This window comes from Antedon bifida, chromosome 6 (assembly GCF_963402885.1).
Source record: "Antedon bifida chromosome 6, ecAntBifi1.1, whole genome shotgun sequence".
Classification (NCBI taxonomy): Eukaryota; Metazoa; Echinodermata; class Crinoidea; order Comatulida; family Antedonidae; genus Antedon; species Antedon bifida.
Genome location: NC_136231.1, coordinates 20,058,703 through 20,085,187, shown reverse-complemented (window position 1 = coordinate 20,085,187; position 26,485 = coordinate 20,058,703). Strand labels below are relative to the sequence as shown.

The 26,485-nt window shown below is 31.1% G+C and overlaps 1 protein-coding gene across 5 annotated transcripts in view; it reads left to right on the top strand.

The window, feature by feature from the left end:
- LOC144844614 (3',5'-cyclic-AMP phosphodiesterase 4C-like) overlaps positions 1-26,485 on the top strand; it is a 105,978-nt gene that overhangs the window by 59,247 nt on the left and 20,246 nt on the right. For 4 of the 5 annotated variants that reach the window (XM_078701598.1, XM_078701599.1, XM_078701602.1 and 1 more), the window contains 3 exons: positions 21,585-21,770; positions 24,004-24,114; positions 25,280-25,332. In XM_078701598.1, the coding sequence (XP_078557724.1) occupies positions 21,585-21,770; positions 24,004-24,114; positions 25,280-25,332 (350 nt within the window). Of the gene's footprint in view, positions 1-17,400; positions 17,640-21,584; positions 21,771-24,003; positions 24,115-25,279; positions 25,333-26,485 lie in introns of those variants that run through there. The other variant, XM_078701603.1, reaches the window with a different exon arrangement.

Here is a 26,485-nt window from a genome sequence, read left to right as displayed (position 1 = left end):
TATTGAAGCACTCCAGACTTAATTGTACCAGAGTACATGACACAACACAACACTTAAAATTATACTTTAGTAGCATACTGCATTGCAATCTCATCCAGTATCTCAATTCTAATCAAATCCTCAGAAAACACATAACAGATTATTTTCAAACTTCTTAATTCTTTAAAGTACGTTGTAAACCAAACTTTAGCCGTAGCCGAAACAAAATTATCGGTTAATTTTATGACCAATCAGGTAATTAATTAAAAAATAAAGTGCGCATTATCAATCATTGCCAAACAACCAGGTGCCCAATCACAACGAAAACATTTGTCCTTCAGGTCAAAAGTTAAAAATTATCGCATTTTATTCGATAATTATCTGATTTGAATGAGATAATTATTGATAAATTTTTCTCCAGTGGAATTGGTTTCCACAGGCAGTTTTTATCAGTTATTCTTCAGTTTATTTTTATTGGTTAATTTTTGGCTGGTTTCACTGTACCGAAAGATTGTTTGAAACTACTGTAAGATAGAAACAGCAAAAATGTATGCCATGAAGGAAAGGTTGCTCATCTAAATGTCATTTATAGTAAAAAAGTATTAAAAATCCATACACGTTTTAAGAACCATTAAATTCTTAGGATTAAAATGGTGACGTTTAAGTTCATGTTTGATTGTACAATTGTAACAAAGTTACTGTACACACAAACATATGAAACAGAACAACATTCGGTAAATAATCTTACATTTACGGCCTGAGCAGGTTCTTTGCAAACCAACAGAAATGTGTCCACACAAACAAACAAAAACAAGAAAATGATACAGTATCTCAAGTGATTTCCTGTCTAATACTAAAGGTTTCTCCCACTTTTTTTTGTTAGAAATACCAAGAAGCATCCCAAAATTCCCAATCAATTTCATTTTTCCAATTTCAGATATCTGTTTTTTTGTAATTTTTTTACAAATTTAGTATAAAAGCCACAGAAACACTTTTTTCCCTTCATTGATGCTTCATTTACAAAAAGTTGAATTTGAATGCAGTGACTAAAGTGCATTATTTAGATGTTATATAAAGTACCTATAATTACCTTGATATTATGACAACTTCATTTCCAGGTTAAATCTCAGATGATTAATACTGTACCTATATTAGTTTGAGGAAGTGGCTGTCATCACTATGTGTTCAATTACTCTTTTGTATGTAGTCTAATTTAGTTGCCTTGCCGTGCGCTTCTTGTCTACCCTTGACCAGTGAAAATTGAAAGGAAAAGGAAGGAATAGATAGATTATTGTGTATGTTTTTTAAATCATTGCTTACCAGTCTCTGTCTGTATAAAGATGAAACGCTCGTCTAGACTTTCTCTACCGGCTTCCAGTCGGATAAATTGCCAGCTAAATCCTCATCGGAAAGTTACAGTTACAAAAAGGTTGGTGTTTTGTTAAAATTAGAATTGTTGTAAGGGAACTTAGAAATGGTTTATAGAATGGGTATACTATACAGTTTAGTACATACAGTAGGTCAAGCTATTGTTATAGTGGTAGATTTCCATCTAAGGTTTAAAACCATTTCTTGACCATGTATAAACATGGATGCTTCTATAAATTATGCTTAAATCTGAGAAAGGAAAACACAATGCAAACATTTTAATACTGCATCTTAGATACCTCAGATGTTCCATAGAATATGGATTTGACATTATTGTTCAGCTATATGATATTGTGAAATGATGAAAGGAATAAAAAATGAACGGTTCTATGGTTACATTGTATACACTATGGTGTAAAAATCACTATGTTGTGTCACATTGTTAAACGACTTTCAGGTACGTGCGCTGTCTCGCTGCATTTAAACAAATGTTGATTCTCAAATACAAAACTTACCTGGATAAACCTGCACAACTTCCAAAAAAGAAAATTAATTTATACATTGACATTTACATTTATAATTCAAAATTGATTTTTTTTTAAATTAGTACACTGATTGGTTTATTTTTTTTAGAGCAAGATTTGATTTGTAATGTGTATATTTTGATAATTTGTTTTAATTCCTTTGAGAATATGTTTTAAAAAAAATAGAGATACATCTTTGACGATGGCATTTATGGTACCTTTCATTAGTAATTGCTAGATGATGATGCGACAGTATTGCCTTAATAATACATGTAATAAAATGTATCAAAATTGTGTTATTTGATACTACATGATTCCCATCCTACAGAAGAGTATGGGGAAAAATAATGATTGTTAAGAACTTAATCTAAAAAAACAACAGTTTTTTTTAAATCATGTACCGTAGGCCTTCCATCGTAGAATATTCTTAAATGACAAATGATGTGTTTTGTGTGTGATAACGTGTTTTAGCTGCTACAGGATTCTTGTGTGGCCTGGTTTGTCCTATTCTAAACCATTTGTATGAACTAGAAATTGTATATCCCTAAATATATGGTAAAATTAAATGTATATCATGAACTTAGATATTCAAATCAGCCTACATGTTTATAGAATTTGTTGTCCACTGTAAAAAAAAACCCATCTTTCCTCTTTGGCCAATAGTGCTTGCTTACGATCGCACTTGCCCCTTTTTTGGGACAAAATAACCCTTGTAAATATCCTGTTTGTGTGAATCAGAAATTATAGTTTAATTTAATTTGTACAATATATACCTTGTATCCATGTACTGTAAGGGGGGTCATAGACGACAACAAAAATGACTCAAACAACAAGGTGTTTAAATGTATGATTCATATTGTTATTATTAGTATTGATTGTTCCTATCAAGTTTCTTTAGTACTACGGAACTTTCTACAGAAATTTGGTCCAATTATGGATGTACGGAAATAACATACAAAGTACAAACAAATAAAATATGATTTTTCCTAAAATTATTTGAATTACCTACCCAGCACAGTAATTAAAACACAATGATTATCTCATTCATCGTGAGATGAAAGGCCCAAAACATCTGAGTAGATAGGAGGTATAACAGATTCAATGCGAATCCGATTCAGTGTGAAATGAAGCTTAGTTAGAGTATCACAAGTTAGAGTAAGAGGAAAAGTATTCTCATACAATTCAGTGTGAAAGAGGCTTTAAATAAAAAAAAATGTTATGAACATCATGTGGCAAGATGAAAAGAGAGTAAAGGCATCAGTGTGAATGAGGATTTGTAGATGTTGAAATCAAAAGAATGTGCACATAACTCAATTCTTTGAGTTATGACATTCAATTAATGCAGATATATACACACTTTTGCAAATTGTCAGTGTTGTAATTCACAGCTCGGATTATTTATTAGTTTGCATTACAGAACCATGATGCAGCTAGTGATGATTTGCTCGACCTAGTTTTTAGATTTTCTTCAACCACTTTCAAATTATTAAACGTAAACATTTACATCAAAAACTCATAAGCATACAAAGAAGTTGATACTACAGAGCCACAATCTAGATTCTAAATTCTGCTACTGCGTTTAAAACCATACTGTATATTCTGATTTATGTGATTCTTCATATTTATAATTTAGGTTTTTATTTTAATATTCTAAAATAATCTCTATGAACAGATAGTGGCCATTTTGAGGAGTCCCTGCCCTGCCCAAACAACTTTGCTGTTGCCTAGTTCGCTCTCTAGAACATAGATACACAACACATTGAACTCGGCAGACTAGGTTTTTGAGTGCCCATATAGTACCATTATAATACATATACAGTACTTTATTTCCATCTGTCTATATATATTTGTTATTATCAACAGATTCTGGGGAAAAAATGCATACTTCACAGAATCACACTCGGTTATTCACCACTTTTGTTTATTTTATATTCATAATTCAGCGAATTTTATTTCACTGTATTCATAATTCAGCAAATTTATAACAAGCTCCAAATGAGTTTTTAGCTAACATCTGTGAAATTTAATGTAAAATCAATAATGTTAATGGTTAGTGGTAATTACATTTTTAGTGGTAATTTTATATGAAATTGAAGTTCATTGTTTGAAATCATTCTAAAATTTAAAATGATATAATAATGAGGTCTGAACATTACTGTACGTGATCTATAACAGCATAGTTTTGAATGTAGTTGAAAATGATTAAATTTCTCTTTAAGAGCTGGTAACAGATATTAATTTGATAATTATTCACATCAATATTAAATCTATTATATAGAATGTACACTAATAAATCATGTGAGATAGAATGTAGGCTTTGAGTAGATTTCCTCCATTTTGTCTATCAGAAGCAGGATCTATTTTGTTTGTGTATTCAAAAGAAAAACAAAACTTGTCCTTAAGGATATATACCACCTTTCTCTTGTTGTTTATAATATTTTTTTTCAACTCATGTTGACGTTATATATAGTTGTATATAGGATGTATCATATTCAAGCTATTGCCTTCTCTTCCTGTGTTGTGATCACAAACAAAAATCAATTTATATTCTGAAGGAGTTCTACATTCGTCGACCTAGTTGTTGCATCATAATGTGCTAGTTGCGGTTTAAGCAAACTTTACATCATGGTAAATCAGTTAAAAATTATCAGAAAAACGTTGTTATTAGATAATAATTAATTTTAATAAAACAACATTCGGCTTACGTACATAATATTACAACTTCAATTCAATTCAATTCAATTCAAGAAACATTTATTGACCATATTATAGCATAACATTAACAATGGTTGGCATATATATATAGTCGAGAGACTACAAAAGGTATACCAGTCAGACTTTCAAAGGCATAGGGTAATAAAGAATGACTTTTATCGAAACTATATAAGAAATGTTATACTATATTATTAAATACAGTATAAGTATAAGTAAAGCCTGTTTTCCTGTCGACGTTATTCGACGCTATTGTTAACAATAATCAGCGATCTCCTACGTAAACATTGAAATTTTAACGATTACAGGAAAAAGTACTTTTTTAACTAATGACAACGATACAAATCGTCGGCGATTTACAGGAAAAGGTGTAATAATCGATGGTAATCAACGCTACAAGTCGCAATCGTTGACAATTGCAAGAGTTGAATCCAGTTCAAATCTAGCCGATATCGCAACGCTAAAACGTAAGAACTGACCAATCATCTTGGCGATACAACACATGACGTCATGTAATTGGTGGAAAATTCTGCTGACTACATTTATTTTTGTTGCATTGCGGCGAGGTCAAAGCTAGGCCTAGCCATCCCAAAGTGACTATAAAATGATGTTCCGGAAAGTAGGCGTGGGGATATTAGGTAGGTCTAAGTCTTCAGCCTAGTCTAAAATGCTATTTGGACTAGGATAGGCCTACTGAGAATGAAGAACCATCATTATAGAGATAGTAGTATGCCTAGGCCACTTCTCCTACACTGTGAGAGGCAGGGGAATCCTCTATTCATTTTTCGCGTTACGACGACGTCGAGAAAGAAGGCAGGAGTTTCAACTCTAACGTTCAACACTAGAAATCAAATGTTTGCGCTATCGTTATCATTTCAACTTGATCGTTTTCAAACGATCGTCGTTGAACTTTTAACGATTAACGATGATAGCGTTGACTAACGTTGACAGGAAACCATGCTTAAGAATATTTTGTTTATGCCAATTTGAGGATATGCAATAGAAACACATTTACTCTGAGATACCATGTAAAAATATGTTTTCATATAAACACCCCATTGAGGTCAGATAGATGTCACTGACTTCTTATTTACCTATGTCATAAAATTGCTTATAAGTACAGTACAGTAATAGTAATTTTTTATCTTATAATGTGACATTTTAATTTATTAACCAGAGTAATTTTTAAGCAAGATTTATTTTATCTGTTTTTTGTGAATATTACTACAGTATGACAGAAATAGAAATTCTGTGATTAATAAGGTCACGGTTTGTAATGCAAAGGAACAGGTTAATATGTGAATAAAGTTTGTTATACTATATGGTGTAATAACTCTACTCTACTGTACTGTATACATAATCCGGAATAAAACAAAACACCTGCAGGTAAAGAAATACTAAACAAAGTAAAAAGAAACATAACTAGAGACTATAACAGTTTGCTTCATGATTGAAAGTACACAAGTAAACATGCCTTTTGAAACAAGAAATTGTACAGTGTCGTAAACCATAAAAAATAAAGTGGTGCGGTGATCGCAAGAAAGGGGAACAATGGTCGTACTGGTGTGTATGGCCCTGTAAACTGTTTAGTTCTGACATGAAATTGGTTAGGTTTGAACAATTTATTTGAGATGCCATTTAAAGCAGTTATTTGAAAGTTGTCTCTTAACCGTGGTGCACTTTTGGTAAAATGTTTAGTCAACCATCATTTCTTTTTATGCTTTTTATGTACTTCAATACAAGTACATGCAAGCACCATTTATTCAGTCAAAACATGCATTTGTATTTCCAGACAATTCAGTCATCCATTGCAATGCCATACCAAAAATATTCCACAATTTTGTCACTAATAGCTCCTATTCTTTAAATTTGTGTGTAATTCACCCAGTTTTTAGTAGTGCATTTTTTCTTTTGATAAAACCATTAAAAAGACTTCAATTTCCTTTCAGATGTTAAAACTCTTGCTCTATTAAACAAATGCTGGCGACAGTTTGTGTAAAAAGAAGGGACCCCATTATCTCATTATAGTAGCTTGTGATCAAACTACTAAATTATTACTGGGTTTTATTTTTTTTGGGAGGTGGGGTGGGGGAGTTGGGGGTGTTGAGTGGAGCCTCTGATCTTGTATTGTACTTTGTTTTTTCTAGATTGCTACAACATGTTTAAATATTCTAGTTATGTCCGTTTATCCGTCTGGTTATAATGCATTGATAAATAAATACCATAGTGAAAATGTGTAGTCTACATCACTATAATTACAGAATGAAACAAACGTTAAAGTACATATTCGTGAAGCTGAATTTCAATCCCTACAAACTATTCACTCTAGTTTTCAATATATACATGTACTGTACCTGTAGCTTACTCAAACTCATTTTGTTTGAAGAAATTCTTTGCAATACTCTTATACACTATTATATATACTTCTATACTACTATACATACATTGTTGATATGTTTAAAACATCTTTTTTTTGTAATAATAATGATTAATGATCTCTTGATCTATTAGTCAACATCTGTTTGAAAATTATACTACGTCAGCGATTTCAGAAAGTCAAATAGCACCAATGGACCTGAACGTTAGCTGTATATGCTATTGCAATTCATTGTTTTTGGAATTATTTTAATGCGTTTTTGGAGACTCGGAATTTTATCATATGTTCATTCTTTTATGGATGGAAGTAATTTGCTGCCTTTTTTTAATTGGATGACATTTTGTAAATTGCTTTGGAATTAGTTTTTTGGTTCTGTAACATCGGAATGTACTATAGCAAGACTGAACGTAGAGTCGATAAACATTTCTGTTATTACAGTATGTCAAAAGCAGGTATACCAGTATTGTACTTGGTAAAACAACATCAGATCTATGCAAATTATAGCTTTATTTGTAAATATTTCACTTTCATTCTTTTGTATTGATTATTTTTGTTTCTCAAATGTGTGATTGACTTGAATTGAATAATCTTGTTTCATTTACTACAAACAATCAAAGAGACTATGGAGCTTTCGATTTGAGATGACCAACAACCAACCTCAGTTAGGTCAATCGATGTGTCAAAGGTCATCACCTGGACCTAGAAACCATCAGCCTGTGTTGATGTGAGGAGTCAGGACACACATCGCAATATCTCCGCAATTGCACTAAACTATTGGTTGCCATAAATCAAAAGCTTTCTAGTACTCTTTGCAATAGAACCCCTTCTTTGAAATACCCCCTTTAAGGGGACACTTTCCATGATAGAATAACTTAAATTTAGGGGAAACTTAGTTGGATTCGAATTAGTCTGTTGATAGGAAGCATACTAGGAGATACAAGTCTTTTTTTAATTAATTGTTTTGGATTGTTTTGTCAGAAAAAGAACCTATTGTAGTACCTTAAATGCATAGGCAACTTAACCAGCCACCTAGGTACAAATTTCATTTCTTGTACTACTTTTCTTTAATTAATATTTCTATTCATAAAAATGGTTTTCTTAGATTTTTTTTAATGCAATTTAGATGTTCATATTTTTCCCTCATGCCTCAAATTTAAACTTTATTGATTTTCTGCTAAATGTAGTAGGCTACATTAGATGTTAATTGCCATTTCTTTTATAATAAATTGCTACAATATGTGATAAGACTACTTAATCTATTTAATAGAACTGAACAACTCATTAGTGGTTTGAATTTTCAGAACATTTGGCGTCCATTGCAACATTAACTATCGTTATAATATGTCTACATTAAGATAAAATTAATTTTAAAAAATGAATTTTTACTACGATCTGTATTTCAGAAAAAATGTTTCTTCACAATATATGAATATATTTACGTAGAGAAGATATTTATCTTAAGAGGTAAAAAACATTCTGTCTGACAGAAGTATTACTTTCAATTGAATGTTTAAACTGAATGTTTAATTATTATAATATACATTTATATTTCTCTCAGCTGAAATATATGTCAGTATGCCAACTCTAAAATAATTCCATGTTTAAAAAAAAGACATTTGTTCAATCTACAAGACTGAATAGAAGCATTTCTGGTTAAAAACTGATTGATTTAACTAAATTGCTTTACTGACCTGCAGGTATCATACAGTTAGTTTTTTTATCTACACGATTTTAATTATTTTCTTGGAATAAATGTCTCTTCTACAAAAATTCTCATGAGACATCTGTATTTATTACATACACAGGAAAGGAAAGAAAGATTTATCTTTTTAAACTAATTTATTTTTTGAATTTGTAAACACATTTATATTCTGTTAAAGAAGTAGAAAAATGAAACAAGATTTTTACATGATATTGGTTAGGTGAAAATTATGGAAAATGTTACTGTGAATATCCGTCTTGGCAAAATATATTATTTATTTTAATTTTATTATTTATTATTAATTTATTATATATTATTTTCGAATATAATATTGTTTACATAAAAAAAGCATTCATTCATCATACAAAGATGTATAGGTTTTTGTTTTGACCTTGTAATAATTTTCTATTGTGAAGGAAATAGTGAAAAATTCTGAAAAATGTTTATTGGAACAGTGACATACTCCCACTAAGAGTTTGTGGTTCATGCAGAAGTGTTTCTACTACAAAACAGTAGAATATTCAAGTAAAACTTGCAAACAAGATCCCTGATTTAGAAAAGTGCTTATTTCTACGTTATCATGGCATTTGTAATGCGTAAACGTCTTTCTCTCAATGAGATTGTTCAAAATTCTTTGGAAGAATCTACAACTACAGTTGAGTCAACATACACAATGAAAACAACTAAATCTGTTCGGTTTAGGTAAGTATATAGATATATGCTTTTTAAACCTAAATGTGCTATAATTTTCTTTTTTGTTATTGTTTAAATTTAAAGAGAAAAACATAAACAACCCTAGTGCACATCCACAATATGTCAAACCAACAAATTCGCTTTAAAAAAAAATGATATTTTAGTGAATATTAAATAATTTTTAGCAAGTATAACTCTAACTAAAAAATGCAGCTACCTCTGATAAATTATCGATAAAGCAATTTCTGTATAACATAACAAATGAATACAATTCATAAGTGCATCATATTTTATTTTTGTATTCGGCACCAGGCCATTGACATTTGGAAATTGAAATATTTACCATTTATTTTGGCCAGAGGATCATTCAGAGTTTACAGTCAATTAGAGATGCTTTAAAATCACTACAGTCAGGTGTGACATTTACATTTTCATATTGTACATTATCTCAATTTAACATTGCTTTTCTCTTCAATTTTCAAACATTAATCTAAAAACAAATTAAGGAAGTAACATCAAGACAGCAGTACTACTGACACAATGTAACAACTATTTTATCCTTTTGTGTAATATTTATTGTTGGGTCAACTAGCTATCATAGTATTAATACAAATTTATGCCCAAATTGGTCTCAAACTGTACAATGGTACACAAAAGTTTAGTATGAGCATAGTAAAATAGAATAGAACAAGACCATCTAGATGGCTGCAGTCGCGTGCTCAAGTTAGTGTTTACCGACCGACCAACCGACCAACCGAGTGAGCTGTAGAGTAAAAATTGTTCAATTATATTCTTTCAATTCAACGAATACAAAACATGCATTAATTATTTTAATTAAAGTACTAAACAAAAATTGTGTTTGAGTCATTACCACAAAATCCAATCAGTCGGAAAGTTCATAGTTTGATTTTACTGTCAAAAAAGGGAGAGTGAGCTAGGGCTACCCACCCTGGCAATGGCTGTACCCTGGTTTTCAATGTCGCATATGGTCCATCATGTGTAAGAAAATCAAAACAACCTTTGAAATATTGATGAATACAATTTTTTCATTATGAAATGAAATAACAAACACAACGAATTATGCGTACAAATTCAAGGTCTGTCTACACTATCAAACTTTATGTGACAAAAAACATGATGATGTCATATACTACCATATTTGGGCACATCACACATTTTTGTCGAACTAGTTTGATAGTGTAGACAGAGCTTTATAAATTAATGGGGAAATACAAGAGGGAAAGGGAAATTCAGTTAATGTTTGTATAATAATAATAATAATAGTTCATTCTTATATAGCGCATATAAGCAAGCTCTCAATGCGCTGAACATTATTACCCCAGTCATTTCCTGATCAAACACCATATATGCAGCTAGTAATCAGCGCAAAGTTGTGTCTTGATCTAACCGGGTTCCCAATTAATACACCTGGGTGGAGAGAGGCAAACGTAAGTAAAGTATCTTGCCTAAGGATACAAGCAATGCGGCGAGAATTGGATTCAAACCTCGGTCTAACGATCAGTAGTCGAACGTCCAACACACAGCGCCACATGACTTTTGATACTGTATTTTATGTTTTTCAATGAATTTTTAAAAGCTATTTCTATATTGGAAGCTAATTTGGGATCAATAATGCATACTTTGTCTTTTGCTAACAAGTAATATAGAACTGTAAATGGATAAAAATTGCCATATTGATTGCTTAATATCAGTAAGCTTTCGCACACGTCCATGCATTACTTATCAGCAAGTTTCCACACATGATTGTAATGTGATACACATATGAAGAGCTTGTTGTTAATATTAATTTTCTACGTTTACTTAATTGATGGATGGATTCTTTGCAGTTTTTGCTCTATGTTGGTGGTAAATACCCAACAAAAGACTGAAATATTTACAAAAGATACTTTTGACTAAGAAAAAAACTGTAACTGTATTTGTAGCTGTAAGAAATAATCCAAGATTTATGTTAGCATGGTTTTAATAGTTTCTTGAACTTGTAAACAATGTAACTTTTGCATCAGAAGGTTAAAGTTATATAATTATATTTCTATAGTAACTTGTAGCTTCCACTGGAATGCTACCAATAACAGTTTGCATTGACCTTTGGCCCATCACACTTATTAGTGAATTGTGTGTATTGAATACTGAAGTATAGGTTTAGGTTATTAACATAGTATACACAATTGACACTCAGAAGCAGGATTGGTTGACCAAGTAAACACACAACTTTTGATGAAGATTACCGGAGATAAACAGACATTTATCACTAATGTCCCGCCTACTGTCATGCAAAAAACCATCAGAATATTTTGCACAATTGAGTTCTACACCTGTAGAATGCAAGTTGTGATTGCTTTAAAGGCAATTTGAGACGAATGGTGGAATTCAGTAATTTGTCTGCTTACTAAAAAAAATCAGGGGCGGATCCAGCATATGGAATAGGGGGTGGGGGTGAGGGGGGGGGCCTAAATATTTCATAAGTGATGAAAACGATCCGTCGGGTTGAAGACAAATAAAAATGGTCATTATTTTATTTTAAAAAGCCATGGCTGTTAAATTTGAAGGGGGCTGGGCCTGTTTAGCCCCCGCCTAAATCTGTGCCTGAAAATCCTAAGGTATGCCGCATGCATCCTCTTCCCTCACACTGTCCCCCAACAGATCACATGCATAACCCCAGGAGATTAATGGGATTAACCTAATCAACTTAATTAACTTTTTGGTCTTTAACATTGTTATAACATTCAGGATTAAATTATTCTTTATAAAATAAATTATGTAAATTAAGTATTCAACCATTTCATTCTAATTATAATGTTTTGAAAAAAAAACAAACTGTTCGTTTACACATGTTGTCCTATTTCGTTGCCCTTTTAACGCATGAGGATATTTATTCATCTTACCACTGCTGAATGTTATGAAAAGATCATGAATACATCAATTTTGCTAATAAGCCAGAAAGATTACATCTAATAAAACAAACTTATAAAATGTGACATATTTTTGCGTGTGTTGTTTTACCAAGTTGTTACGGTGGTGTGTTACTCTTATTTGGTTAATGGCTGATATCAATTTTTACATAAGGTAGCTCAAGTTCGTTTTTTCCGTTCAGATAAACAGAGCAAGAGTGTTGATTGGTCAAGTTGTTTTGGTGGTATACTCTCTGGTTACCCAATAGGCCCACAGAATGTTACATTTCAGGTAGCTCGGTTTTGGTTTCCGAACATTCAGATATAAAGCAGGGGCATCTGTATTCTGAGATAAAAACTACCAATTCCATATTTAAAGAATGGCTATACGGTATATGTTGCAAATGTTATTTCGGGAATTAAAACGATCAATGTTCGCATAAGTAGCAATAATTAAATGGAAGTTTGTTGCAACACTAGCCTACTAATATTGTATTCTGAACACATCAGAGCAGAAATTTCTGATTTTGTGGCCACAACATCAACTTGTCTAGACTTTCTCTAAATTAATTATTTAGGCATGCCGTTATGATTTATAACTACTATTGATTTGACAATCAGTGCCTCAGAAATATAATTAAGCATAAAAAGAAGTTGTTAAATAAACACTAAATGATATAGGATAATTTTCCTTTTTAATGAATGTCAGGTTTGGTTTATATATTTTCAGAATAAAGTTTAATCAAATCAAATTTAATTTTTTTCAAATATTAATACCACAAATTAACTTTGCTGTAAATCATCTTTCAAAAAATACTGCCACCAATTGAACTCTATTATTGTCTTTAAAAAAACTATTGGTGGCAGTATTTAGTAAAAAGGTTTCTGAGAAGGAAGTTTTAACTTAAACATGCTTACTGCCCTCTACAGGTTAAACACTTTGATTAGGTATTCTTTCTGCCCCCACTCCAACATAAATGTATTTAATTTTATACCTCCATGTATTACATGGAGGTATAAAATTAAATACATTTAAATGCATTAAATGTATGGCTATGCCAATGTAAGGCCATAAACTGCCTGATAGATTGACATGATTTGACTTCATTTATGTTTTCTGTTCCAGTGTTCCTGACATCTATTCATCTACAGTGTGACTGGAAATTAATGGGTGGTGATTATTGTATGTCATTAGAACATACTTTGGGAATGTCCATAAGATATAAAATGCTTTTTAAACAAACATTTTACATTTGTTACCAGCACGTATGAACATTTGAACAAGAATATAGTTTTCAATATGTAGTAACAACTTTTTTATCAATGACAGTTTCACCCATGTGATGGTTAGCTAATATCTATACTATACTCAAGGGAAAATAAATGTTTGAAATAAATGTTGCACTATTATCATATGTTTATAACCAAAGTTCGTTAAACTAATTGTAAATTATTCTGTTACAGCGCCGAATAAACCATTTATTTCAAAATCGCTTTTAAAATATAATTTTTATCGACTGCATTTCTGCTCCTAAATAACCGTTTAAATCTGAGGGGTCATTGATGGAAATCATTAGCATTACCCAAAATGCAATGGGCTCTGGCGGTCAAATCAACTGTTACTGCAGTGTAGTTGACTCAAGGTCATCGGCTGTCAATCAAATAACCGGTATTTGCGTTGCAGTTAAATGTTACACAGTTAACTGTTTAAATGGCGTTCCAACACCTAATCGATTGGGTGTTTTTAACCGTTATTTTCAGGCTGTCATTTAACTGGTTACTGAATATTTGTCCTGTGTGTGTTATTACATAGTTTAAATTATGAAAATAATCTATTTTTAGATTATTTTATTGACACCAATAACACTACTACTATTCTCTATTGTTTGCCAATTTAACTTTTATCGTTTATTACCAAACAATTATTACTACCAGGTTTTCGCAACTTATTAAAACATGAGATTGATTTTAATTGCCAAAGAAGATACTGTTACGATAACTGCTATTTAATGACGACCTTAGATTCATTGATTTTGAATTTTACGGATTGTGTATTAGTCGTTGAACTGTTGGACAACTTCCTGTTACATGCCTTGCCCAACTAAGCAGAACAATTCTGATCTTGTGAACTACCTATTTATGTGTATATACAGACCTCCAAAGAAGCTTTTGTATATGTATTTTTAGTCCTGTACTTCTGTAAGGAAGACATTGTGTGTACTTCGCAGAAACTAACAGTCTGTACATTTTACATCTAGCTGTATATAGTTCAAATGCAACTTTGATTGTCTGGAATTGTGATTTTAGCATCTCCAGGTTTGATTCATACATTGGAAATAGTAGTATATTCATCTATGTTTTGTCACTTGTTTATTGTAATGTTTTAGGTCTTTTATTTTGTTAGTTCTATTCAACCATTGTTTAACTGAACTGGGTGTTTACTCAGTCATAGTGTTAGATGGGTTTAAACAGGTTAAAAATATAATACGATTAGGCTAGCTATGCAAAGGAAGTTATTTAGGTAACTATATTGGGACATTAAACAATAAAGAGATTCCTAAAGATCAAACTCAGGATGATCAAATACATTAGTATATGATACTCAGTTAATTGCGAAACTAGTCAGTTTTATTTTAGTGGTGTTTTAATAGTGTAGCTGAAAAAAAACAGTCACCGGTTGACAAGGGTGTGTTCACACTCAGATACAGGCTGGTGTAGCATTTTGCGTGTGAACTGGGCAATAAAATCTGCGATCCTCTTCTTAGCTAATTTGTTATTTGTAACTTTGATTGGCAGTTAAAGAATAACAATTTAGCAATTTGGTAACAGATGCTCTTCAAACTGAAACTGTGGAACTTGTTCATGGTGAAATCAAGCTCTGGCAATAAGGCTGTCAAAAATTGCATGTCTTTAACATAACAAACACCGTTCATGTGAGCACATTAGGCATTTTAGTCTGTGAATTACCTTACGACTCGACATACAGGTGTATTTACCAATCACAAGCGTCAGTTCAGACGATCCATCAATTCGCTTGCAGTGCACCTAAGTCCTTGCATCCAAGTGGAAACCATGCTTAAATGCCACAACTAGTATACCAGTCTTTCGTTGTTTTTCCCCCATATTATACATGCGCCCTGTGCCCTATCTTTTTATCTTGTTTTTAAATCTAGGAGAAAAATAATTACTTTTAAATTCTATTTAATGCCCTAGCCAAGATACATAATAGGAGCTCTAAGATAAGTATCGGGTACCTAAATTATAAAGTTGGTATTATTTAATATCACTTGACTTTTACAGTACAGGTAGTTTAACATTAAACAATAGAAGAATATTTAAATAGTTTAATGTATGCTAATATACTATGATTTTGCAATACCATGTAGGCCTACTTCCTTTGCATTTATCATATGATGAATTTAATATAATCAGGATCTTTATGAAATATTAGATATATAAATATGCGGTATCAATATGAAACTAAGTAGGTCTTTTATGATGCCCAAATATGGAATTGGGGAAATAGTAAACTCTCCTTTCATTTTTGAATATGAAGCCAATTCTAGCTTTTTTTTTATTTGGTATTAATTTAAGTTTTGAGATATTTTAGGATGGTATTACTTATTTTTATTTAGAAAATTGTCTTAATTTATAAGATTTATTTCAAGACACAGTGTGTCTACATTAGAAAACACTAAAACACCTATTTCTCCTACACCTAAATTTTTATTAAGGCGACTTAATTTTCACCTAAAATTCCTGACCGAAGAGCACATGATAGATGTTTAGATATCTGCACACTCGGCCGGTTTTGCAATTAAATATAAAAGGTTTTTTTTATCCTACTACCTGTTTAATATTATTAAGCCTAAATTCTCTGTACATAATAGATTTACTCTGCCTTCACATGACAAGATTGCTGACATCTCAAGTATTTAGTTCATTACTTAATGAACGACTATGGTAATGATTTGTCAGTAATTATAGAATATGAGTTGTGTCCTAGTGCTAGTATGTATGGCAGGTATCTACAGCCATAATGATAGATTAGTATCTATAGCAATTTGATAGATTATTATAGCCATCACATTATCAGAAATAATTATATTCACTTGCCTATATAACCCAGATTACTAATACACTATATATTCTGATTTACAGTGTTTCTTATCTAGCGCTAGGTTTTCGGAATTCCATGTGGCTTAAAAGTCTAGTTGTTCAGACTCGCATATATTACACAATGTTACTTAACTTGGAAAATCTTTTTTAAATGTTTTATTCAATAATACCTAGTCGCTTGAGAAGTTGTGACTTTTGGTACTACTAAACATCACATGCTATATGCACGCCCCTAGATTAGGTCGCTAATGCACTACTTCAGTACTCTAGCGGTAATTTCTAGAATGGAATATTTAGAGGGCGAGGTTCAGTTATAGGGGTTAGTTTGGGGTATTATTTTATGAATGATCTTGGCCTAGTTCAGCAATGTACATGTCTCGTATATAACTTCACTGTTAAAACACGAGTCTCAACATACTCTTTAGTATTGGTCTATTTATAGCACCTTTATGATAGCATTCAAATCTTGTTTTACATTTATTCTTAGCATTTTCTTTGTTACTGCAATGTTAGTCTTAAACATTTTCTGTTTGATAATTTAATTAATTGAAAATAATATTAAATTATTCATCAAATTAAAATTAGATAAAATAATTATCTTGATTTATTTGAAAAGATGAGTTTGAATAATGAATTAGCATATACTTTATATCAAACATAATTTTATTTATAATTCAATTTATTATTGCCATGCTTAAAAATTATTATTACTGTATTTATAAATTATTATTCCTATACAGTAAATTAATATTATTATTAGTATTTGTGTATCTTAATTACAGAACATTACATAGAGAATCGATAATAAGATTAGGATAAACATCAAATGATATTAGACAACAAATAATAATAATACTTGGTATTAGAAACGGGTTTATTTCTTATTGGCTAGCTGTCTGTTTGTTGTGATGTACTTAGATAGAATCATTCAAGCGCGACATCATTAGATTTAATACTTCTCTTCTTCAGTCTGTGTTGAAAGGTTTCTACGGCTTTGTATGAAAACATAAAGCCTGTTTATTGGCGCCGATTTGCCTGTTAACGTATCAAGGATTTCCCGTTAACAAGTTGTACAGGTTTTTTTCTATCATTGCTGGCTGTTTAGCTGATAGTAGAACTATGTCGTGTATCATGCTAGCAATTCAATTAGATTGGTCATGGTTTTAGTTTGATGCCGTGTATATTATATTATTTATAATGATAGATATGAAGAAGCGCTTTGTCAGGTTACGGACCTATCCAGAGGTATTAAAACGGTAAGCTACAGAATCCTACATATTTTCTTACAGCTATAATATTAACAGTAATTTGTTTTCATGTTGATATTTTGTTATTACAATTTTAGTGAAAATATAAGATAACATGGAGAATACTAAGTATAGTATAAAGTTTAATATGTCAATTTAAAACTGGGATCTTAATATACAAATATTGCATCTATCCATATTTTTGTTATATTATATTATACTCTATGAAAATAGGTACTTAAATCATGCTCCTGGCTTGGTAAAATAAATAGGTACCTAAATGTTAAACTGCATCTTATCATATAGTACTCGTTTATACACTTGGGTTGTGAGAATAAATATGTACCTAGATGTAGAGCTGCAAAGTAATTGTTTATAATCATCTAGTACCCATTTGTACTCCTTGATTGTGAAAAACTACCTAATTGCAAGTACATTTAGCATGACCATCACTTACCTATTTATACTCATTCAGGTTGTGAAAACAATCTAATAACTATTTATAGCCTATACTATGCTCAGTTGCAAGTAATTTGGTATTCATACTCATGGGTTGTGAAACAGCAACACAACGACATAGGCCCTGCACATTGGTGTATGCGCAATACAAGGAGTTGACCAATCACAAGTGACTGTCAAGATGACCCATCTTGTTGTGATTGGTCAAATTACTTACGGTGGGCTTATGTCTTTGAGTTGGGTCCAAGTGGAACCCAATTTTTACAATATGTACCTATTTGTAATCCTGGTTGTCGAAATAAATCTAGGAGGAGGTAGTTGGGAGTGTGTTACTTTAGTTAATATCTACTGTAGTAGTACCAAAGCTATCAAACAAGGTACCCATTTATACTCATGGATGGTGAAAATATATTGATGCTTAAATAGTAAATAGTAGTTGACTTCTAGTCCCCATTCATACTCATTTCTGTCTGCGTAACATTACACTAAAAACCACATTTAAAAAACGTTTAAGTGATATTTATTGTATGCACATTAAATCCAGAACGTCATGTACACATCATAGAAGCTCAATATTCCATCAAACAATACCTATTGCGAGTTTCAGCAATACTCTATTATACTATGACGCTTATGCCTTCATGACTACAAGGCCAATAGATCATGAGAAACGTCTTCTTTGTACTCGTATTATGAAGCACTTAACTCGTACATTTTATTCTAACGGCATTAATCCATTATCAACTGAATTCATTTAGCATAATATGTATTAGGATATTACTATATTGATAAATGTTTATATTTTATTTTATTCAGTGAACATTCGCTTAGAAAGTATTAAAAGATTTGTGATGGGGAGGCACATTTTACACTAATGGAATACTAATGCATTAGTTATTTTAATCTGCCGTAATTGCATTAATTCAGTATTTATACTCTATCCATTTTAGTAAGTAATCATAAATTAAAGATGTATTGTCCCTTGAAACACAAAAAATGAAAAAAAAAATATTCTAAATTTAAATTGGCCATATCAAAGTAATGTTAAAGTTATTCACTTTAAGTCGAAAATTCGAGCCAAAAACAACAAGTTTATATAATTAACAGGTAAATTAATTTGATTAAATTTCGTCTGGAAAATCATCACAAGCGAAAGTAAACAAAGATTTCAAACCACGAGTATACATTATACATGATGCTAATTAGGATTGTTTACAACTCGTCGCGGTTGAGAAGGTGTTTTCACACAGATCGCGAGGAAGTTTTATGATTATGCATACAGAGTAGCCAAACAAGCGCGTTGCATTATGAGATATGTTTTGATCGAAAACTTTGACTGGAAGTCAAAGTTATTTTTTGAACAAAAAAATGTCTGTATTTCGGTTAAATAATTTTTTTTTTTACTAATTTTTGGTGAAAGTTAATAACTATTATGATACTTCAAAATGACCCACTTTTTTTCGAAATTAAAAAAAAAAAATTTTTTTGAATTGGTCAAAGGGACAATACATCTTTAATCATCATCTGCGTTTGAATAGAATACTGGATTTCAAATTACAGGTTAAATTCTAAATGGTTATGTATATAGCCCTAGTCTTTGTACAAAATGACTGGGATCCAGGTGGATCTATGACAATCTGGGATGAGACATTACTAGTATTATCTGATATGCTCGTAGCCAGGATTTTTACAGTGGGGGTGGTGTGTCATTCTTTTGTGTGTGCATAATCAAGTACTATAGATTAAGTTTAAACACCCCATTACTTGATATGCCTTCATGTGTGTACTGAATGGTGGAGACTGTTAAATTCCCAATGTGACTGTTTTTGTTTTATCAAATAAATATATACTAAAGAGTGTGTAAATTGGCTAGAGGGCAGACTCTAACCCTAATCCATGTTATAGCAATTTATTATATTAGATTATTTTATATACTAAATGATATTTTTGAACAGATTTACGAGTGGCCATATTTATGGTTCTCGTTTTGTTTCAACACTTCAGGGGTCCGCCATCTAGCCAATCCTATAAACTTTTTGATATACACTGTGAAACTGTATTTTTACATGTTTGAGTAACTCTGTTCTATACACACTCTATCCAAGTCATATCCACGGTGCTCATGTGATCAGTTAATTATAACCATAATGTACTGAAAATGTGCCTATGATATAACTTGAGAACACAGGTACATTCAATGTTTCAGAATGTAACATTAACAAGACATCAGGATATCATATCCTTGTGGTTGAACGCAGAATAAAACTAAACTGAAATGTTACCGCAATCTTATTACTCTGGGTAAAAAAACATGTTAACAGCTTATGTTTTTGTTAATCCATCTGATGATCACAAACAGAATCCATATATAAGCTAAGAATCCATATTAAAATGTTTTCATTTCATTGTTTTTGACAATGGAAACCGGATAAGTGTGCTACACAGTATATATTCTCATGCATCAATGTATTAAATGTTAATGATTTCAAAGAATCATTATAACATTGCTTCTCTATTGATACATATTATTTTACAACTTGATTTTACATTATTGACATACACTGCATCCTGGAAACTTTAATTTCAAAACATCTTGTTGCATTGAAACCATTATGTTTATATAAGATTGTTTGGAGATTTATGTAAATTTCTTTCATTCCTTTCGAAATCTTTTCATGTTGCAAAATACATCATACACCATACTTTTATGTCCCACAATTCAAAATGAGTGCGTCAAAAACACTCCTATAGCAGATATATTGCACTCACCCTACTCTTTGGTTTTTCACACATTCTGGTTTACAAAATATCAATTTAATATAGTGAAAGAAAATGTATGTTTTTGTAATCACCATTAACATGCTGGTAAAAAACTTAAAAGATAAATATGCAATATCAAATGAAGAATACATGATTTTAAATAATTAAGGAATAGAACGAAGAAAACCAGAAGAAAAGTAAAATTTCCCTAATTTAGGCTAAATAAAGACAAGACTTTGTTAAATCTATTATTAATGCAAGTCGAGTATAATCACCTTCTAAATTTTAGCCAAATGTTGTTCTTAGTCATATTATGTGAATATATATATTGATTACAAAAACATCCCTTACAAAGTTACACTAATTTTGCGTATAAAGAGACTTGTAATAATCTTGTACAATTGTTTTACTTGGTACAATATTTTTTGTATTTGGATGTTTTTTAGGGGCAACTGACTTCGATTTATAGTAATTTTTTTGCTTTAGTTGCCCCCCTGACCATTGTGCTTTGTTTCTGTTCTGTATTATTTTAATGTTTATTTTATTGGTCGAATAAATAAATGAAATGAAAAATGAAATATAGTAAGGAACAAAGAACTTTATTTTTTATTCTGGTCTTCAAAAATCAAATGTTCTGTTACTGAGTATAATAGTACGTAATAATAATAATATGTTTTATTGTGAAATTTTAATAAATGTTAACTACAGTATCTATGTTTTTCTATTATGTTACAGCTTTGATGTCGAAAATGGAGCATCACCAAGTCGGAGCCCAGGCTTTGAGGTATCAAGTCCCTCAACGGCACTTGTGCTGTCTGCAAACTTTCCACAGAGGAGGGAGTCCTTTCTCTACAGGTCAGACAGTGACTTTGACCTTTCACCTAAGTCTATGTCCAGGAATTCATCCATTGCTAGTGATTCGTAAGTATACCATATTTTAATGTGAAACATTTTCATAAGATTATGACTTTAAAAATTTACAATCAATTAGTTTTATTTTATCTTGTTCTGTGTCACCGATTGTCGAAAAAGATATTAAGATTGATGTCCTCCGCAGGTGAATCAACTGAATCAAAAGCATTGTTTTATTCTGATGCATATATATTTCAACCAGCAACAAATTCTAGTTCCTAAAGCCTGTTTTCCACTTGAATTGAAAATTTCCCTATATGCGCATGGCTTCTTATTTGCATCTTCCAAGTACATTACTGCAATGTTTTTGTCTGGTAAATTTTTTGCTACAGCGAAATTAGTAGTTTACATAGACGGCTTCTACTTTTTCCAAAGATAACAGTTTGGAAATGAGTAACCACACATTGATGAGTACTCATGCATATATAATGAAAAATAATAAAAGTGTGTGTTTTTTGTTTTGTTCTTTGCAAAAATCATTGAATTCACCTTGTAAAAAACAGGCATTTATTGTATTAAATTCACCCTTGTAAAATAAGAACATTTGTTCCCTGCGAACATGCTTAAATAATAAATTGAAACTCAGAATGTCCCTTTAAATAGTGAACTAGTAATTTCAGTGAGTTTCTGTATACTCATTAACCTGTGTGGGAATCTACAAAAGCTAGATAGAGAAAGTCTATTGACATATTTAATCTAAGATATAATTGGATCATCAACGATAATGTTAATGATATTAAATTACTGAATCCTGTTACAGAATACAGAGATAACGAAAAGCATGTATTCTCTCACCAAAAAAAAAAATTATGTATAAATATTCTACTTCAGTTTTCTTTGGCAACAGAAATGGCAGGATAGCCTATAACAACTGGTTACACTGTATTGCCATCACAATTAAATAATGCCAATCTATTGTGCCTAATTTGCCAGTTTTAGCGAAACCAAATTTGCTAAATGACAGTTTCCTGACGGGCAATAAAATGAGTATGATCATTTCAATTAAGATCAACAGTCTATTACTGTACCTAAAGATGTGTATGTCTATTTTATTATTATCGATTATTATGTGGCAGCAGCAGCATGAGGTGATGGTAATGCAATCATAATGAATGTAAAAGACATTATGCTTCCAAAACACCATAGATATCTTACAGTCGACAACCTGGGTTTCATACAAGTCGACTTGGACGTGATCATACTCAATGTCATGATAGTGGACAAACCGGGATTCAGAAAAAACTGGTCGACAATAGAAATAACTAACATTTTTTTTTGTGAAAAGAAAAATATATAAATAAAATTTTAAAAACAAAACAAAAAAATAGTATATAATAAAATATATATATCTAAAAAATACACCAAAGGCTACAAAATTTAAAATGAATTAAAATTACAGATGCTTAGTTTTAAAATAGAATGTAAATGCACTACTAAATCATAATGGATTCACCCAGATAATTGCACTTCCTTTAATAGTGGTTTGTGTGTAAACATTTAGATTCGCACACACTAAGATCCATTGAATAAACATATTTAGATCAACGCTAAGTCCTTTGAATAAATTTAACATGATGGAAATGCTACGCTATTGTATCTGGCTCACCATCAACTACACGCTTGTTGATTACAAACACGAGTATTTTATAGCTCTTGGATACAAATTACTACTACCATGAACACTAAGATTTGTTTGTGCATTCTGCTATTTTACATTATAATTTATTCATCAATTTTTTATTGTCGGTTGTGTTATTTTATTACAGCATTTTGAATTTGGGTCAATTTGAATATTACATTACTGATGCAAAACATCTTCATATTATAGTTGTTCAATCTTTGATATGTTTGAGATATGTTTATGTTAGATATTACATTCAATATGATTTATATGAATACTTTTCAGATTTCAGTCATTAATCTTTGATAATGAATTATTATTCAAATACAGATTAAAAAGCAAATAATTATGCAATTTACTTTTAGGATACATTTTTAGCAAAAATGTGCACATTCTACAAAAAAAATATTTTATATCCCATTTTATATAAATCCCTACCATACATTGGTAATGCTTTATACCAAAGATAGTAATATCATCTAACCTATTTGACCTCAAATGACCCTAAATGTTTCACATCATTTTGTCCAAACCTTACCAAATTAAGAGAGAGGTACTGTATATTCACATGTTTGTCTAAATACTGAAGTTTAATTTGAATATTATTTTTATATTTTCTAGCCATAATAATGAGGATGTTATTGTAACACCTTTTGCACAAATTCTAGCAAGTTTACGGAATGTACGTAAAAACTATATCGCCATTACTGGTATACCTGCCAACGCAAATAGGTATGTGTCTATTTTATTGGAACAACTTATTGCTATGAACTGTATTATACAGTGAGGTAAAGTCGAAGGCTAGAGGGCATACTCCAGACTGAAAAGTGATTCCAACAGTAGGGGGAACCAACAAGATGGCGGCCATAAATGTGTTCAAAAACATTATTTAATATAAAAAATAATAATCTAATATAATACATTAAGACCACATAAATTACACCACATATTCTTCTAAAATTAAATATATTGTTAATCGCAATGGAATTAATAATTTCTTGGTAATCTAGCATTTTTTTAATACGAGGATCATATAGAATGCGTTCGCGTTTATACGCTTAACACGCTGCGCTGTGTATCGTTCTCACGCAGATAGGCTCAACACAGGCGTAGGAGTGCGTACTGTGTAGGGCATATCTGATTGGTCGAATGTAGCCACCATCTTGTTGGTTCCCTCTCCATGGAGAATCACTACTTGAACTGCGATAACACTGTTCTTTGTGATCTAGCCTTCGGCTATATAAAATCTTTGGTATTATATGAACTTAAGAGTGGAATTATGGGAAGCGTTATACTTATGAATATTGAACCGTTGTTTATACTGGCTCACTTGATTCGCTGAGAAGGATAAATAAATGTATTTCTGCTTTCTAATTAATTATAACCTTAATCTAATTAATATAACCTCATTTAAACTAGATTGTTTTCTTCAGGATACATAATAATTTATTCAAAAAATTTTCTTTGGGTTGATTCAATAATGAGTAAATAATTAAGTACAAAAAACCACTTACTATGTTTCGCAAATGGATCAACAACAACAACAACTCCTACATTCATTATATATTTTGTATCCAAATGAAATTGTTTAAAAGAGGATGTCAGTTGATGATTTAACTAATTAATCGATCTTTAAAAATGTTGTACTGCTCAAAAAAAAAAAAAAAAAATGCAATCATTCTTTATCAATGAAATGTACAGTTAATAAACTAGCTTTTTATCGCTAGCTTGTATTCAAAAGCACTGTGATTGAGACACCTTGCCTTTGGCACATGTTGCATTGTCGACTTGTCTGGTATCGGAAGCATACGGTTTTAACATTTTATTTTAAAGTTTTTGTATGACAACATACCTGTAACATTTATGATTCATTTTTTTTTTTTTCATTTTTATTTAGACAGTCGCCAAGAATGCCAAATCTGTCTAGCTCAAAGCCAGGAACTTCATCAAGTAAGTGATGTATAAAGGCTTTTGAAAATGTCATTATAAATATTTAAATGTCTACAATATGTCTACACTAAAAACAGTCTCAAACGGCAATAATAGTATAAGTCTGATCAAATAATTTCAATCTAAAGCTCTGTCTACACTATCAAACTAGTTGGGCAAAAAAAGTGTGATATGCCCAAATATGGTAGTAATATGCCCAAATATGGTAGTGACATCATGTCCATATATGGGCACATCACATTTCATTTTTTTGTCACATAAAGTTTGTAGACAGAGCTTTAGAACTTCAGAAAGGCTATAGCTTACAAACATACAGTACACTTTTTGATGCGGCATATATATTGTAAGTCATAATTCTGAATCTGACAAATTAACAAAACTAGTCTCTCTATGTACGATTGTCAGGTCAAAAAGTTTGCAACAATACAATAATATATTTATTTCTTTGTGTCATGTAAGTATAGCAACACACTTCATCCTGTGTGGCAATCGAAATAAATGACAATCAATTTCCATGACAAAAATAAATAGTTTCTCAAATAATATACATCTTTACAATCTCTCCTGAGTAACACGAGGCTCTGTTCAAAATGTAATTTTGATTAGATCAAAACAACGATTCTCATTCTAGGCTCATGTGCAGCACCCTATTGGACAAGTATACTGAATACATTGAATATATTGATGGTGCCCTAAAATGATTATACAGCATTTATTAAATTGAATAATTATGTCTACTATTTATTAAAATAAATTGGTCTGTAAAATGAAGAAAGAATGAACAAATTGTATTAGTAGGTTGTTGTGTGGGTGAATGTGGAGAGATAGATGTGCGAGTGGAAATGTGGGTGGTTGTGTGGACAGGTTGATGGATGGAAGGATATTGATAAACAACCAAATTAATTTAGTAGCTTTCTATTGAACGTTTAAAGGTGTATAGTCATGAATCTCTCAAAATCTAGATTTTGTAGAGCTTGGCTTCTGAACCACTTTGATGTTTTCACAATAAAACAACTCCAATCCCAAAGACTTATTTTATATGCAGACTTGTTTAATATGTAAAGTATCTTGTGTGTGGCACCTATAACGACAATTGATTAACTTCTTTATTTGGCCATCATGACATCATTCCTAAATAATGAATTGAAAAAAG